Source organism: Sander lucioperca, chromosome 9 (genome assembly GCF_008315115.2).
Source record: "Sander lucioperca isolate FBNREF2018 chromosome 9, SLUC_FBN_1.2, whole genome shotgun sequence".
NCBI classification, from domain to species: domain Eukaryota; kingdom Metazoa; phylum Chordata; class Actinopteri; order Perciformes; family Percidae; genus Sander; species Sander lucioperca.
Genome location: NC_050181.1, coordinates 24,152,293 through 24,169,719, shown reverse-complemented (window position 1 = coordinate 24,169,719; position 17,427 = coordinate 24,152,293). Strand labels below are relative to the sequence as shown.

General features: G+C 41.6%; 1 protein-coding gene across 2 annotated transcripts in view; it reads right to left on the bottom strand.

Moving 5' to 3' along the window:
* Positions 1 to 4,633: 4,633 nt before the first annotated feature.
* LOC116043970 (cadherin-6-like) overlaps positions 4,634 to 17,427 on the bottom strand; it is an 84,153-nt gene continuing 71,359 nt past the window's right edge. For both annotated transcript variants that reach the window (XM_031291021.2, XM_036005359.1), the window contains 5 exons: positions 16,328 to 16,464; positions 14,628 to 14,749; positions 11,377 to 11,494; positions 9,759 to 10,010; positions 4,634 to 5,366 (listed from right to left, as the gene is read on the bottom strand). In XM_031291021.2, coding sequence (XP_031146881.1) covers positions 4,816 to 5,366; positions 9,759 to 10,010; positions 11,377 to 11,494; positions 14,628 to 14,749; positions 16,328 to 16,464 — 1,180 coding nt within the window. In that variant the 3' untranslated portion in view covers positions 4,634 to 4,815. The remainder of the gene's footprint in view (positions 5,367 to 9,758; positions 10,011 to 11,376; positions 11,495 to 14,627; positions 14,750 to 16,327; positions 16,465 to 17,427) is intronic.

Sequence of the window (17,427 nt, the reverse complement as noted above, 5' to 3'; positions counted from 1 at the left end):
TGGAAATACTTTTTACTGAGCTCTGTTTCTGCTGTTGGAGTTGGAAGAAATAACTGGAGGAGCAGCAGAATGTGTTATTTCCTTCTCTGTGGAGACTTGGTTTAACACTGTTGAGTAACTTTTTAGAAGAACTTTTAATGAGAGAGAGAGAGAGAGAGAGAGAGAGAGATATAGAGTAACAATGGTTTCCACAACGCGGTTTCTTTCACTGTAAAATTTTATTTTCATAAAATTAAACAACTTGATAATACATCATATACGGACGGTAGATTGCCCACAGTGAGTTTCACACCTCCAAAATGACATAAAAAAACAGTGAAGCTGGACAGTATCTTTTTTTTTTTTTTTTTTTTTTTGTCCTTCCAGAATATCATCATCGTGTCCTATAAATATTTGGTACAAAAAGAATGATTTACAATACAAAGAAAACATATGTGGACATTTCACTTTTAAGCCTTCAGAGCAGAACACGGTCACAAAACACAACTGGAACAAACTGTTGCTTTCACTGGAACTGCCAAAACACACAATACACACTCCTGATATTAATTCAGGATAACAAAAAAAAAAATCGGAATACAGTAAATCAGAGGTGCCCAAATTCTTTCACATGAAGGGCCAAAATGTATCTGGATGGAAGGCCACGGGCCAAAAATTAAGACTACTGTAATTCCTGCCATTCTCCATAGATAAAACATACGTATGTAATTTAAATGGGAAGTTTACCAGCACTGTGCATTACATTGCCGTTAAACTCAGATTATGTACTTTTTAACTGCACAAAATGTACGTTTCGTAGTCATTACTTTTAAAATAAGAGGAGAATAAGCATGAGCATGTCAAATCCATGGTGGGCCAAAACAAAGAGAGCACGGGCCAAACTTGGCCCGCGGGCCCCAAATTGGACGGCCTTGCAGTAAATGATCCCGACTTCATAGTTTCATCCCTCACTTGAAATGTGTTATTTTTGAACACAGCACTGAGGTTGACTGTTGTGGTTGTGACCCTTTTGCTTCAGTAACTTCTTTGACATCAAAGCAAACGATGACTACGCTGCCTTCCAGTGTCGGCTAATTACAACATTGAACAACAAAATAGTCTCTCGTGACGTCTTTGAATGAGACACAAGGGTGGGCTGAATATAACGTAGCGAATAAAGCCGTAAATAACACGCTGTCTTTGTCTTCTTTTTTCAGACAAAGCAGCGAGTGAAATCTGTGCCGTGATACCTTCGTCACCATATCCTCAAACAATGCGAGTGCATGGGAGAAAACAAGTACGAGCAGGAAATAACATAATAATAATAATAATAATAATAATAGCTATAAATGAGGTTCCCAGTCGCTGAAAGACATTCGAGCTGCAATGCTGGCTGTGAAGTAGGGCTGTTTGAACGAATGAGCCCCAACACACAATTTGTTCAAATTAATTTGGGGCGCCTGAGTAACTCACCTGGTAGAGCGCGCGCCCATATACATGTCATTACCCCTCTCTCTCCCCTTTCATGTCTAAGCTCTCCTGTCCTGTCTGTCTGCCTGTTTTACCCACAATTTTAGAATCAATCTACAGTGTTGAATCCAAAATGCTTTGGCACATTGCTTCCCCGATTTGTTTGGTGTCAAGATAATCTGCTTAGCATGTTTTGCTAATTAATTTGCTCTAAACCTGCATTTATTGCTTTTTTTGGCCACTTGGCAGTCTTGTCGTCAACATGAGGTTGCCAGGCAACCAGGGAAGACTCTAGGAAGTTACTACACCCAGACAAGAAATAGAAATAAAACCCTAATCTGTTTGGTTTACACTTTGGTTTCTGTATTGAACAAAGGAGATGCCTGGTGTTAACCAGTGAGCTTTAGAGGTGCTGGTAGGTGAATTTAGTTAACTTTGGAAAGAGCCATGCTAATGCTAGCTGTTTCCTCCTTTTCAGTCTTAATGCTAAACTAAGCTAACATAAGCTAAGCAGCTATTTGCGGGAGCTTTTTTACCGTACAGACACGAGAGTGGTATCAATCTTCTCATCTAACTCTTGGCAAGAAAGCAAGTAAGCCTTATTCCCAAAATGTTAAAACTATTTATTTTATAAAACATTGAAATATTATCACATTATTCCTTGTAATGGCTAACGTGTGGGGAAACAGTTGTTTACGTCCAGCAGATAGGGAGCAACATTAGCATTCATTTGGAGTTATGCTTGTGTCCACCTGATAGATGTAAGTCTAATATAGGATGTCACGAGACCCCGGTACCTTGGTACCAAGTCGGTACCAAAATTCTGAAAATGTGATGGTACTCGTTTTTCTACAGTACCGTAGGTACCGGAGGATGCATTTCTTCCACACCTGACGGGGCCAGTATATACGCCTTAAAGTGTTCTAGTCTGTCGCTAATTGTTGGAAAAGAAGTAGAAAGCTCTGTTGTTCTTTACGACGGCTTGACCGCATTCAGCCTCTGGTTTTACTGTAACATTAACATCTACAGCAACGGCTTTCACGACTTCACCTGGAGCTGGAGCTCGCAAACCAAAAGTAAAGTCTGTTTCTCTGTCAAAGCCTAATGTTAGCTCCGATAGCTAACTTTAGCGCTTGTTTTAGCGTCAGTTAACTTTAACCTGCCCGGTTCTATGTGAAAAAACAACGGCAGAGAGAGACAGACGTAACTGAACATGCTTGCTGTCTAGGAGTTGTTTCCCTTTACACACGTTGGTATCGACTTTGGTATTGTGTATCGTACCGACTACTAGATTTTTGGTATCGTGACATCCATAGTCTAATATTCTCGCTCCTTTTAGCTCTGGTTTGGTCTCCACCAACTCCTAAAAAATAAAGTAGCTGTCTTTTTTCAGCTGATAAATGCTTCGCTATGTTTACCAGTTCCCTGCTGCTGGAAAATGAGGTCAATGAGTGCAGCGAGACTCAATCAAAACAGTAATATTGCGGGCCAAAAAAAACAAAACAATGAGCTGAAAGACACTCTAACACAGAGTAATTACCTGGAGGCCTGTCACTACAGTCAAACCCTTTCACATTACATGTAATTATTTGATCCATTCTGAGTGATTAGTGCAGCTTTAATATTTAACCAAAACCCAAATATTTGCCTTACAAATGGCTTGATACACAGTTTGGTAAGTTCATTTACACTCAAACAGTATTTTGAAGTCTGAATAAAAAGTGACAGCTCTACTGGGAAACCAGGGCTTCCCCATGTCATGTAAATATCAAGCATATACTCAAATGAAAATACTTTATTTAACATTGTTCAACATATATCTGAAGTTGTATTTTGTTATAGAAAAAAAAGACTGCAGTGAAATTAAAGATTTATAGAACTTAGTATACTTCCAATATAACTCAGTTCAACCACATTTCTGACACAATATACACTTAAGCTAAAAATCTAGAAATTATGCCATGAACATTTATTCTTCTTTTTGTGTGCAGCACAAAAAAAGAAAATATCGACCAAAGAAAATGTAAAAACCTGCGTAAACATAAAGAAATCAGTGCATTTAATCACACGAGTTGTCCTTTTTTTGTTTTTTTACTCTGTGTCCCGAAGAAGGCGATTTTCAAGCGAGGATCCTTCACAACGGTTCCTCTGGAATGGTCCTTTTTGTAGAAGACAGCAAAAAAGACAAAACGCAATCATGTAAGAGTCATTAGCCCCCTCCAGTCTCAGCCAACCGACAGGCATCCACAGTTCAGCTCGAAGGGCAGCAGAAGGGCACTTAGTCAAAAAAAAAAAAAATAATAATAATACTTCTATCTTAACCCACACTCTCCACCTTAAATCTGCAGAGGTAAGTGTGTGTGGTCCAGTCCTGAAATAACTACACTGGGGTTTTCTTGATTGATCGCTTTCCCAACACTTTCCTCCGTTCAGTTTGCCTTGAATGGCAAATGTAAAGCCACATGACACACTCTGCAAAATGTTTTTTTTTTTTGCTAACCCAGGAGGGATTAAAGCAAAGCCTGAAAGTATTTCAAGTCCAATTTTCAATACAAAATACACTCCAATTTTTAATTCAAAACTCCATTCAGGACCGAAATAAGTCTTTGAAGAAGTGGAGCTGAAGGTTTTTGTGCTTCACTGGTTACGCTGGTTAATTTACATTTCTACATCCATTACTTCCCATTCCCCAAAATCAGATATTTCAGACTTTTGACTGTGAAAAATGACTTGGTATGCTCCATTTTTGGATCCATGTACAGTGAAAACAGGTCAAGAATCAGGTGGTGTTCTTGAACATGCCAGCGCATCTGTTGGTTCATCATGTGGATTGTGGCTCATCTGTATTAGTAAAAGTTTTCAGATTTTCTTAAAGGTGCTCTAAGCGATGTCACGTGTTTTTTAGGCTACAACATTTTTTGTCACATACAGCAAACAGGTCCTCACTATCTGCTAGCTGCCTGTCACCTGAACACACTGTAAAAAAACGTGGTCTCAGTAGACAGCCCAGGCTCCACAAACTGCAGCAATAACAAACTGCGCCAACCTGCACCACCAAACATAACAAACAGTGTTCCAGCCAATAACTGACAAGAAGGATTTGGGGGTGGGGGTTGGGGGGGTTAGTGCGCGGAAGGAAGGGGGAGGGGACGGGATGAGGAGGAGGGAGGGACGAGCTAGCCTCCGTTTTGTTTGACAATACTACGTCAACAAGAAGTGACGTCACCCAACATCGCTTAGAGCACCTTTAAAGCTCATCGGTTATGTATACAATCTCTAATACTGAGTTTGTGTTAGTTAGATGTTGCTGTCCTCGGCCCTGCATTGCTCAAAACAAAAATCTTTTGTGTGTTCGTGGTGTCTTTGTTAGGAGAAGTCCCCGTCCTCAGCCCCGTACAGGTCAGCTAGTTTCCTGAACCTGGGCCCCCAGTCACTCAGGTAGTGGTAGTCCTGCTCCGCCTCTGTCGACGCTGAGCCCAGCGAGCTCAGCGACTCGGCCACCGAGCCCGCGCCCTCGTAGGCGTAGGTGGCCAGCGAGTCGTACGGCGGCGCCGTCGGGTTACAGTCATTCTCCAGCACTCTCTGGTTAATGAAATTGCGTACGTCCCCGTTGTCCCGCGACGCCATGCTGACCGGCGGCATGATGAGGCCGGAGGCAGCGGGGTGGAGTCGGCGGCGCGGCGGGTACAGAAGGGTGTCGCTGGGGATGATGTCGCGCCTCTGTTTGGCGGACTCCTCCAACACGGCGGCGGCGGCATCCGGGTGTCGCAGCGCTCCGATGTCGAAAGCCTGGGTGTCCTCCTCTCCGCCGCCCTCGTCGTTGTAGCTCACCACGTTGTCCCGGACGTCCTCCTTGGAGATGATGAGAGGCTCCTTCTTTCTTTGGCGTTTCAAAGCGGTGAACAGGACCACGATCACTGCAGGAGACAACAGCAGAAAGATACGGGATTAGGCCATTTCACAAGGAACAGTGATGGGCATATACAGTACAGCTAACCCACTGCGTCAAGGAGTAAACCTCTATATATGGGCGCGCGCTCTACCAGGTGAGCTACCCAGGCGCCCAGAAAGAAAAGGGTCTTTTGAACGGCAAGTTCAATTTCAAAGCCCTTCCAGATGGTTCTCCCGACAAGACTACAGTTATTTGCAGGTACTGTCGAGGTGAACTGAGGTACCACTGGAGTACGTTGAGTCTCTAATACCACTTGCTGGCCAAGCATACGGCTGATACAGAGAACCCTTCTCCCCCTCGCCAAAGGCACGCCATGCTGGATAGGTTTCAGATATCCATATTTTGGATAGATTATCGGGCCGTTTTTCTTTTTTTCTTTTTTCTTAGCAGTTTGCAGATTATCTGTATCAGCGTTTTATTTGCCTGATAACCGATAAAGTGAATGGATTAAAAAGTGTTCTACTTTGGCTCGGCTCCAGCTCTGTGTCTGTCCCTCTGCTCCGGTTTCTCTCCCCACTGAGTCTGACTTAATGTCCCGCCCACAACACTATCTGGTCTTTCACTGTGTATTATGTTGAAAGTTTCTAATGTATTAAATAATTGCTTTAAGCATTTACAAAGTTTTGTGTTCCAAAATCTCAATTTTGGCTTAAAGATTTTTATTTTCAAAGTAAATGCATATCCGTTCCAAATATCCTTTATCGGTTTCATTAAGTACTAAAAATCGGTATCGGCCTTTAAAAACCAGTATTGGTCGATCCCTAGCCATTACTAATTCTTTGTCGTTTTATAATCCTTCACGGCCTCTTAGATCCTCTGCTGCCGGTTTTTGAAATGCAAACTGTCACGCATATTCAAAAATTGGCAGCTCAGCCTTTTTTTTAACTACACACCAAAACTGAGGAACTCGCTACCCAAGACTATCAGAGATGCAAGCTCCAGGAACATTTTTAAACAAATGCATTTATTCAGCACCACTTTTAACTATTTGTCAGTTGTTTGCTTTATTATCATAGTTCACATGTTTTATTGCTTCAATGGATCTTTACATATTCTATTGTTCTTGCATACCTGATGTTGATATATTTGCGGCCTCTGTTGTTTGATGCTCATTTGATTGTTCGGTTTTATCACACGCGCGTCTGTTTAAATGTGCGTGATTTTGTTTGGTTTTGTGGTTTCTCAATTTGTTGTAAAGCACTTTGAGCCACACTCTCTGTATAAAAGGTGTTATATAAATAAAGTTTATAACTATTATTTTCAGTGTGTATGTGTGTATGGGGCTGCCTTGAGTAAGATAGACGTATAGCAGGATAAGTCAACGTTGAATCGAGTGGATTTGTAAAACGGTGATGGATGTAATGTTTGGTTACAGGGTAACCTTGGATCTCTGAGTGAAGAGACTGTCTCCAGGGCAAGGCCGCTCGGATACCGTTCCAATCAATGTAAATCAGTAAACCCATGCACACCAGGGCCTTTTATGCCCAAGCATGGGCCACGTCAGTGGGTCAGTCCCCCGTACATATAGAATATGTAACTCTGTGAGATAGTCTCGATATGATAGAGAACAAAAAGAAACAGACAGTTTGGGTAACAATGCAACTGTTAATGTTTTTTGGCTAACCTGAGGATTTCCTGTCTGATTGTGTTTGGATTTCCTTTTAGAGATGTTGCCAGATTCCCAAATCTAAGCAATTAACTTGGCGAGCACTATCTTACAATTACAGATAGGGTTGCACAGGCCGGTTACAGGCAGACAGGACGGCAGCCTTTGATTTCAGAGAGGGCTCAGCCATAAATAATCATGCAGAACATTTGATTGGCTAAGCGCATGCAGGCCAGTTTGAATTTAAATCAAGCCCGAGCACAGTGGCAACAAGAAAGAGCAGAGGAGGAGTTAAGGTCAGGGAACTGAAATAGCCGAGAAAGCTTGCACAGTTGCGCTGCAAATCACGGCAATATATGTCTGCAAAGAAGCAGAGGAGCATGAGCTGTGAAGTGAATGAGACAATATCAAATACTCAGAGAAAAAGTCAAGGTAGTTATAAAAATACAGAAGGAGAAAGATTAGTATCTAAAGTAGGCAGTTTGTGTACAGCATGTACAGCGTAGACAGAGACAAAGATTTCTGGTGGAAGATAGATAACTAGGGGGGAAAAATACAGCAAAACGAAAATGATGTGATGGTTAAGTGAGGATGAATACATTCATTTGCATATCAATACTACTAAAATCCTTGATGATGGTCTTTTGACTACCATGTTGAATATAATTCGACACAATGTGATTCTTCTAAGGAACCAGACTGAGAACTAGTGGCACCATTTTGCTCTTCTTCCTGGTAAAGATACATGTCTGAATGTTTTTGTCTTGAGTTATGGTACATGTCCACCGTCCACTTCCCATCATTGTCTATTTGAGCAGCCGGGCAATGCATTTCGGTAACATCGCGGCGACTTTCGAGAAGCGAGGTGTCGAGTTGCCCGCTCCTCATTTGCATAAATGAATCCAGGCTACTTTATGTAAATGAAAAACTGAAAAACTTTGAACAATTAACCGTTGTCAATCTAAAATGAAGACTCATCAACTGCATAGCCTATTTTTCGCATAAAATGTTTTCAGTGAACTTTTTTTGTAAAAGAAGAGAAAGATTCCAAAGCCTTCGTCCAATCAGGTGCAGCCATCAACATTGTATGAGAGTGTAGCCTGTTTTCTATGTCAGTGGTCATCAAAGCTATAGTGTGTAGTTTCTGTCGCCCCCATGAGGAATTCTAAGTAACGACAACAAAACTGTCTGCATGGCCACATGATACAAGCCTTCCGTGATTGCGCAGCCCCCCCCACTCCTCCTCCATGCAGTTGCTAGTAGCCAAGGAGGACACGGAGGATTAAAAAAACATGATGGACACTTCAGAAGAGGTCATTATCTTGAATTTCTGCGCGCGAAAGTCGCCGGACGCCCCAATCTTCTGAACATAGTCATACTGAGAAATCCAGAGAGAGTTGTGTGGAGCTGATAGTCTTAGTTAGCTTTGTATCAGCTCATTTGGCAATGGCTTGAATGTAACGGACGTTCATTAATATCAAAAAATTACCTAAAAAACCCATGAATGTGGCGCAGCATTTAGTATGACATCATTAAATAGACTTTCTCTCAGCACCCCAACTCGTCCCTGGTGTGTATCCACTAAGTCTGCAATGACTGCACTTTCAGAGGCATAAATATGTATTCATTTTTCCCAGCAGCCCAGTGGTGTGTGACCACTGCATGAATAAGAGGATAAGTGGGGATGTGGCGGCAGATGAGATGCATTCATTTCCATGTAAAGTTAGATTCTGACGAGCAGCAGCGGCAGACTGGAGCTCCGAACCAACATTGTTTTCCATTACAGCAAATGAGAAAGCACAACGGCTGCTTGTGCTTTCAATTCTGTACAAATGGAACCGCTGCATTGCACAGACAGAAGTGTGATCATGCATGCGATATGTCATTTGCATATATCTTACGGATCTGTCACAATACATTTCCTGCTATTTTACTATAGTAAATACTAAGTAGTATAGTACCCTATACTATAGTAATAATATAGTAGTTTTGAGTTTAAAGCAGTGTTTTGGACATTACATTTTTTCGCTTTAAGTACTTTTCATTTGTCCTGCACCTGCCAGAAGGTGGGATGTGCACACAATTACTTTTATAAATTCTCCAGTTCTTCAAACCTTTGGCTTGGGCAAGAATTTCTCGCCAAGCAGTACGTTTAAATGACACTATCTTTGCCATTTTTGGACTGAGCCGATAAATTGAGTTTCGGTTTCAGGAGAGAAAAAGTTGGATTGGTGCTGGAGGATAACCGCAGCATGCGACTGACAACTCCAGAAAATCTAGGGCCTTCTTACATTTTCAGGGCTGCAACTAACAATTATTTTCATTGTCGATTAATGTGATGATTATTTTCTCGATTATTCGATTAGGTGTCAGAAAATGGTAAAGCCCAAGATGACGTCTTCAAATGTCTTTTGTCCACAACTCGAAGATAAAAAAAAGATATTCAGTTCACTGTCACAGAGGAGTGAAGCAACTAGAAAATATTCACATTTAAGAAGCTGGAATCAGAGAATTTTGGCTTTTTTTTCAAAAATAAAATGACTCGAACTGATCAATCGACTATCAAAACAGATGGCAATTAATAGTTGACAATTAATCAATTAATCGATTCATCTTGGCAGCTCTACGGCATTTTTTCCAAATAAATCTCTGTTATTTCAATGTCACATATTGCAATACAAAAACAGCCCATCTACGAACATCGACTACTACTATTTGTCTTATTACACACTATATTGTCCCCATACTTACTCAGCAGTATGATGGCACACAGCAGGATGGCGATGAGCGCTCCGGTGCTGAGACCAGGAGAGCTGCTTAGAGCCTCTGCGTTACACAGCTCCATGTTGCCTTCACGGTCGCAAGTGCACACCCTCACAGTGAGAGTGCCGGTGCTGCTCTGCATGGGGTAGTCACCGTCGGTGATCACCACGGGAACCAGGTAGATGCTCTGGTGAAGGCGGCTGTAGCTGGCTCGACGTGTGAGGATGCCAGCGGTGTTATCTGAGTTGAAGAGAGCATCATTGTAGCACACATGCAGCGCACAGTATTTGTTACACAGCAGCGTGCTAAAAAATGCGGGTGCAACAAGGTAGAAGTCACTCATTCTATCTTAATTTAATTCAGTTCAGTTCAATTCATTCATCGATACTGTCAAATCATAACAGAAGTTATCTCAGGAAACGTTATGGCTAGAGTAGGTCTAGACCACACATTTTTTTCATTGACTTGTTATTGTCTTGTTTCTGTCCATAAAAAGGAAAAGCTCAGCATGCCCTGCTGTTCCAGTGTGGAGGTTGTTGAAGCAGTTCACATTAGGCAAATGCATACCTGACAACATTCCTGATTTACGCGGGAGTCTCCTTACTTTTAACCCTTTCTCCTGCTCTGCTCCTGATTGGTTGGTTTGTCCCGCTAATTTCCCAATTTCATAGTGATATGACTCAAATGGGTGTTTCACAGTATCTGTGATATGTCCAGACTGTGGGATATGTCGTGGCGTGGCAACCCAACCCAAACAACCCCGCCTGATGTGCTGTGCGTCACCGCTCACGTTCGAGTCAGAGTCAAATGAACTGAAAATGGATGAAACAGATCCTAAAAAGAAGTATGCGTCAACATTTCTGTCCTCTGGGGCGCCTTCTTAGCTCACCTGGTAGAGCGTGCGCCCCATGTACAGAGGCTCAGTCCTTGCTGCAGCGGCTGCAGGTTAAATTTTCCGACCTGCAGCCCTTAGCTGCATGTCATTCTTCCCTTTGCTGCATCTCTTTCCCAGTTCATGTCTAAGCTGTCCTATGAAGTAAAGGCCTAAAAAAATTAAAGAAATTCTGTCCTCTTGGTGCCAGACCTTATCATTTCTACCTGCTAGCTATGTCCGCAAACACCATGCGTTTTGCAAAGTATGCCGGGCAGACTTTAGTGTAGAGCATGGTGGGATAAGCGACGTTAGCAAACATGCTAATTATAGCATAACAGCATAACATAAACAGGCTGTGGAGTCACAGAGGGGAACTGCTAACGGCACATTCCTCGTGAGGTGTGTCGGAAGCTGATAAAGGCAGAGGTAACACACTTTGTACATTTTACATTTTTTGTACACGTTGGATTGCTATGGATAGAAGGCTCATTAAAAGTCATTTAGTTTACATCGTGGTGCAGGGTTATATGGGGGCGGGAACGTTGCGAGTAGGTCTTTTTCAACCGATACCCAAGAAAATCTCCCTCTTTTTCACAGCCCAATGTTGACAGGTATGCAAATGCCTTTGTTTAATGTGTGACACACATCATAGGAGGGAGACCAATTAAATGAAGGCACTTGTATCAAATGTCAGTGATCAGTAGGCCTGTATGTGGTGTAAGCGTTGCCTACCTCCATTGTCCCGGACAGTGAAGTTGCTGCGGTGGGTCCCCTCAGGAGCCAGGCTGAAGAAAAACTTGTGTCCCATTGACGGCTCATCGGCATCGACAGCACTCACCGTCTGGATCCGCTGTCAGAGACACCAGCAGCCATTAACACAAGCGTCCCAGTGGAGTTAAGTGAATTAAGAGCAGTCAATGAGTGAAAAGGACTGGCAGGGTTAGAGTTTTGGTTCACAGTGAGAATCTGACCTCACACTGGATGCCAACTTTATATACCTGACACTTAATTATTTACCATAATTACCTATAATTTCTTTTTTTTTTTTCTTATAAAAATCATAACAGCATAATTATTTCGGTCAATATTGAAATCACGATTATTTAACACGATTACTCATTGACTTATGGAAAGATGTTGCCAATATTAAATTTAAAAAAAAACATTATGAAAAATCAACAGTGAAAACACCTTGAACTGTGAAATTACCCGTTAAACTGTTTTGAATCCCCCTTAAAACAAATAATATAAAAAACATATTCAAATGTCTAGGAAGTATTGAATAATAATCACAAAATATGATCAACTGTGCACTTTCGCAATCTTTTGGAAACAAGTAATAAATGAAATACAATACGAACAAAAGAAAAACAAAATAATCGTTTTTCTTCATTACATTGTTTTTGAGATCGTTAGGAGCCTGAACGATAACCACAATTAAAATGTTATTAATCACACAGCCCTAATATCTCCATACTGTTTCAATGGCCAGCCATTGATTGTTAAATCAACAATCAACATTTATTTATAACGCTCTTCACAGCAACCAGCAGGTATCCAAAGTGCTTTACATCAAGAATAAACCAAAACATACAGTAAAATCAAAAAAAGTTTACGTAAAAGCAGGGTGAAGAAAGGAAAATGTAACATCTGAGCTGCACTAAAGCTGCACTATATTTGTATATTTGCAATGGATAACATGACTATGTGTCATGTGAAAGGGGTTACCCCTGTTGCAAACATTGAGTTGGTTTCTGTGCCACAAACTCCACTCTCAGCCTGGTTTCCAGCAGCAGCTGTTTAATGCCCCTTTCACAGCAAAGGGCTCAACCAGGGATGAACCAGGGTTGACTTTTTGTCTTGAAAGGGTTAAACACACGTCGATCGACTCGGCTTCACCACCCAGGCTGAGAGGTGGGTCGGACAGGGGGTCGATTTCGATGTGTTCAATGTAAATTGCACATGACCAGGGTCACTAACAGCCGGGCCTGGACACATGTCATTGTTTGGAAATAAAAAAAAACAATATAGATTTTGTTTCACTGTGCTTAGAACGTAAACATTTGAAACAAAGTTATATTTTTCTCAGTCACGGCCACTCTCTCTCTCTCTCTCTCTCTCTCTCTCTCTCTCTCCCGCTCTCTGGCTCATGCGAATAACTTTCTTTCTTTCTGTCTTTTTTAAAATGGGTCGGAAAGCCGACAGCAAAGCTTAACTTTACTTTTAATGTAGTTTCGCATTGCCAGACCTTCCTCCACGGCGCTGCGGAGGAAGGTCTTGCTAGTCCACACAGCATTCCCGGGATGGGAGAAAAATGTGATCTGGTTTATTGGCATTTCTTTAAACCAACCACAATCATCTTGGGCGGCGCTAAGCCCCGGACACAATGATGGCTCTGCAAAATAGCCTCGGAAAGGAATTTCCGGCGGCACCTGAACAATCCCAGTAGTGGAACGTCGTTGATATAGACTATTTTTAATGTAACAAGGAGAAATGTTCTCCCCTGGTCTAGATAGATAGGTCTGGCAATGCGAGACTACTCTGCTGGTGACTGTGTAATTTTCTTCAACTTTATAACTACAGTCGTATTTAATTGAATGGGAGACACTCGCTGAGAGATTAAAAAGGCTTTAACAAAGATTTGTGGCAATAACACACACACGTGCACACGCACACATACTGTTCACCAAGCAAATCCAGAGCCCGAGGGAAGCAGAGGAGCATATCCAGCGAACAAATACAGATGATTAACATTGATAGACAGTTGAAAGGGCAGAGGAATTAAAGGATAAAAGGATGACAGGGACCTGAGAAGACCAATGGCTGCGAGCCACCATACTGAAGAATGTCAAGATGATGCTGAGTGTGCGCGCGTGGCATCAGCATCGTGTAGCATACTTGTACCTAATTGTGTTATATTTAACCTGCGTGTGTGTGTGATTACACATACAGATTTGTGTTTTTATCCTATTAATTGTTGCATAATATCAGATGAAAAACCCTATTTACAATACTTCATTTGTTAAAGCTCCTGTCAGATTAGCTCGTCAGCTGCCACAAAAGAAGAAACTGAGTGGTCTCTAGGCATAGCCAATCAGCTTTACAGCTGCAGGAGCGTGTGTGTGTGTGTGAATACAGTATATTTGCATATTTGCTTGTGCGCTTTAATCACATTCGTTGCATCCTATACAGTACAGTGGGATGACTCATATCAGGTGGTACTAAATTAGTACAATTACACTATTTACACATGTTTAAAGCATTCAAATTCAGATTTTGGACTGATAAAATGTTCGGTCAAAGGTGTTTCCCATTGGACAGAGAAGTCAGTCAATTAGGAAAAGTAAAAAACAGCTCGCCGTGCAAAGCCTTAAAAAATCTTTTGCTGGTGAAAAATGAGAAACGTAGCTTGTGGCAGATTAAGTCAGCGGCCGCTGATTAATGTTAATTCTGTGAGTAACTTCTTTGATTAATGTGCTCTCTGCACGCCAGTGTCTGCACTGGCTGTGGATTGTCTGCTAGACAAAGAAACGCCACTCTCTAACACCCTTATATGCAAAAGCAACAATGTAATGAGTGTTCTCTGCTAGATGATCTTGCTGATTGCTTCACGCTGTTCTCATAAGTCAGAATCTTCCAGTTAAACCTTCATGCATGTCATATCTTTCAGTTGAAAATTATCAACTTCATAGTTCTGCTTTTTACCTTGTGAAAAATAAGATGTGCACTAAACCCATTCAGCCTCCTTTCTCTTATACTAAACAGCTATTTTGCATATATTTGTATCTGTTTCTGTTTCTGTATTTATTGTTAATTTCTTATTGATGTTTGTTTGTGTATATACAGTATGCATCTATCACCAAGGCAAATTCCACGTAGGTTGAACGTACTGTGGCAATAAACACCTTTTCTGATTTCTGATTCTGATTGTACAGTACAATGTTTCTACTTTCCAATAGCTGGAAGTGATAAAGCTGTAGTACCTGGCCGGCCTTCGTCCTCTCACAGACGTAGGTTTCATACGTGGTGGCGAAGGTTGGAGCGTTGTCGTTGATGTCCAGCAGGCGGATGTAAACGGGGACATGGCTGCTCTGACGGGGGTTATCTGGAAGGCAAACACAGGGGGAAACTGAACACCCTGCTCCACTTTCACACACTTCTACTCATTCACACTGTGAGCTGTCTGCTACAACCTCGACCATTACGAGTTCTGATAGCTACCACTGAGCAGCATATTGCCTTGCTAAAGGGCGCCTTGTCATAGCTGATGAGGGAGAAAGTTAGAGTTCGTCATCGACTTTCATAAGCCGCATTTTCCATTCTTCCCTCTCGTTCACAAGCTGTGTCTTTAAAATACCAGCATGGCCAAACCTGGAACTAATCCCAGAGCGTCTGTTAAGGAAACGCATTTGGAGGAAAAGGGTATCAAGGGGAGGAATTAGAAACAGGTTGCAGAGACGAGGAAGTAAGCTCCCATTACTTGTTTTCACTCTGTCAAATGTGCATACACGATATAAAAATGGATGAACTCTCTGGGCAATTTGACTCTAATTACTGGAACACAAGTATGTTTCTGATGTTGTAACCTCAACAGAGATAAGTAACACCTGCTGTTGTGAATGCTAAAAAAAAATATGAATGCTTGAGGTGTTGGACAAATATGTAGTTAATTTCTTTAGTTGTTAGGTTTTGAGATATCCATTTATGAAATAGGGGCTTTCACCTCAGTACAATGGAGATGTTTCCGCTCCTTATACACTTAAAAAAGGGACATTCAACGCGGAAAAGGTCATTCCCCGAACACTGTTCCTGCTATTCAGACAAGCTGCACACCTTGTTGTTGACACACAGCAGGATAGTGCAAATTATTTACTCTGTGGAAAGTAATTACAGTCAAGACAGTTCATGTTTAGGTCTGTGGATTACACAAATGACATTTCAGCAGAAATCATAGAAGCAGATATGTCACACTCTAAGAAATAAATCCCTAAAATAAAAGAAAAAGAAGTGGCAGTTCATTACCTAGACTTCATTTTTTTTTTTTTTTTTTTTGTGTTCCTATAGTAAAAATACAGAAAACTCTGCTGCTATTTAAAATTATTTCATACAAAGCTGCTCAGTTAGTAAACTTCTGAAAAGAAATCCATTCTTTAATCTCCCAAACCAACCTCCATGGCTGCCAAAAGTTGTGGAAGCACAGGTCAAGGTCCCATAATGCATCTAGGGAGGTCCCTGGACATGTATGCATGTATTGAGAAAAGCGACAAAAAACTCAAAAAAATTGTCAAAAAAAAACCTTCGAAAAAGGCGACAAAAACTCAGAAAGAAGCAACAAAAACTTCGAAAAAAAACCTCCAGACAGGCGACAAAAATGTCGAAAAAATTGCCAAAATGACATTCGAAAAAGGTGACAAAAATCGGAAAAAAAGCAACAGAAACGTTGAAAAAGCGACAAAAACCTCCCCTGTATACTTATGCATAAACGTAGCTGAAGATATTCATTTTTTAAACCAAAACTCAGTAGTGTGGTTGTAGCCTCAGATCCTCGACCGAAACTATCCGTACATGTGACTGTGGCTGATACGTCGTGGTAGCAGACATTCTGTCTGGCTCCATACATTTATACTCCACATCAATACATCACATCATCGCTGCAAATAGCCCCAGCCCCTGCTGGACTTACTGAACTCAGTGGCTATGACTGAAATATTATGCCAGGCGGTCTCCTCTCTGTCCAGGCTTCTGAGCAGGAACACAGATCCATTCCCCGAATGGATGTTGAACAGGCGGTCCATGTCAGTGCGGCGGTCGATAGAGTACCTGCAACAAGGGAGACAGAGAGAGTGTGATAAGTTAAGCCGGATGGGTTGGATGGACTACTGTATGCCTTGTTGTATCTGTACCAGGGAGTCTCCAAAACAGGGAGAATAATTAATTTCTCTCAATCTGTGATGGAGGAGAGCTCATGGTGACAGAGCCCCGTCCAAAGTGATTGTGAATTACCTCTAAAGTATTGAGTATCGTCATTCAATACCCAATATCAAAACCTAAGGAGTAAATCTCATCAGCGTCAGTGAACCAATAAGAATGCAGCATGCTTCTACCAAGATCTTACAATGTTTGTGATTGGCTGTCTAACGTTACACGTCGTAGAGACACGCAGGAAAAACTCGCCGTGACGCACAGAGACGCAACTCACGTAGTAGGAGCTGAAAAATAAATAAAAATATGTGTGCCATAATGTGTAATGTTGTAATTTCTTTTTGTTTCATAAAATTGGTATCGTACCGGTATCGAAATTTTTTGAACGATACCCATCCTTATTGTGGAGTTATTTGTGCATATGTTTAAAGCTTTAGTGCGTAACTTTTTGATATTAATGAACGTCTGTTACATTCAAGCCGTTGCCAAATGAGTTGCTACAAAGCTAATTAAGACTATCAGCTCCACAAAACTCTCTCTGTGTTTCTCAGTATGACTATGTTCAGAAGATTGTGGCGTCTGGTGACTTTCGCGCGCAGAAACTTGAGTGAAGATAATGACCTCTTCTGATGTGTCCATCATGTTTTTTTAATCCACCGTGGCTACTAGCAACTCCGTGGGGGAGGGGTGGGGGCACGTGCACGATCACAGAAGGCTTGTATCATGTGGATGCGCCGACAGTGTTGTTGTCATTAGTTAGAATTCCTCATGGGGGCGACAGAAACTACACACTATAGCTTTAAGTCTTTAAAAGCTGTGGAAGGTACAAAGTCAGCTCATAAACCTAGCATTACTGTGGGC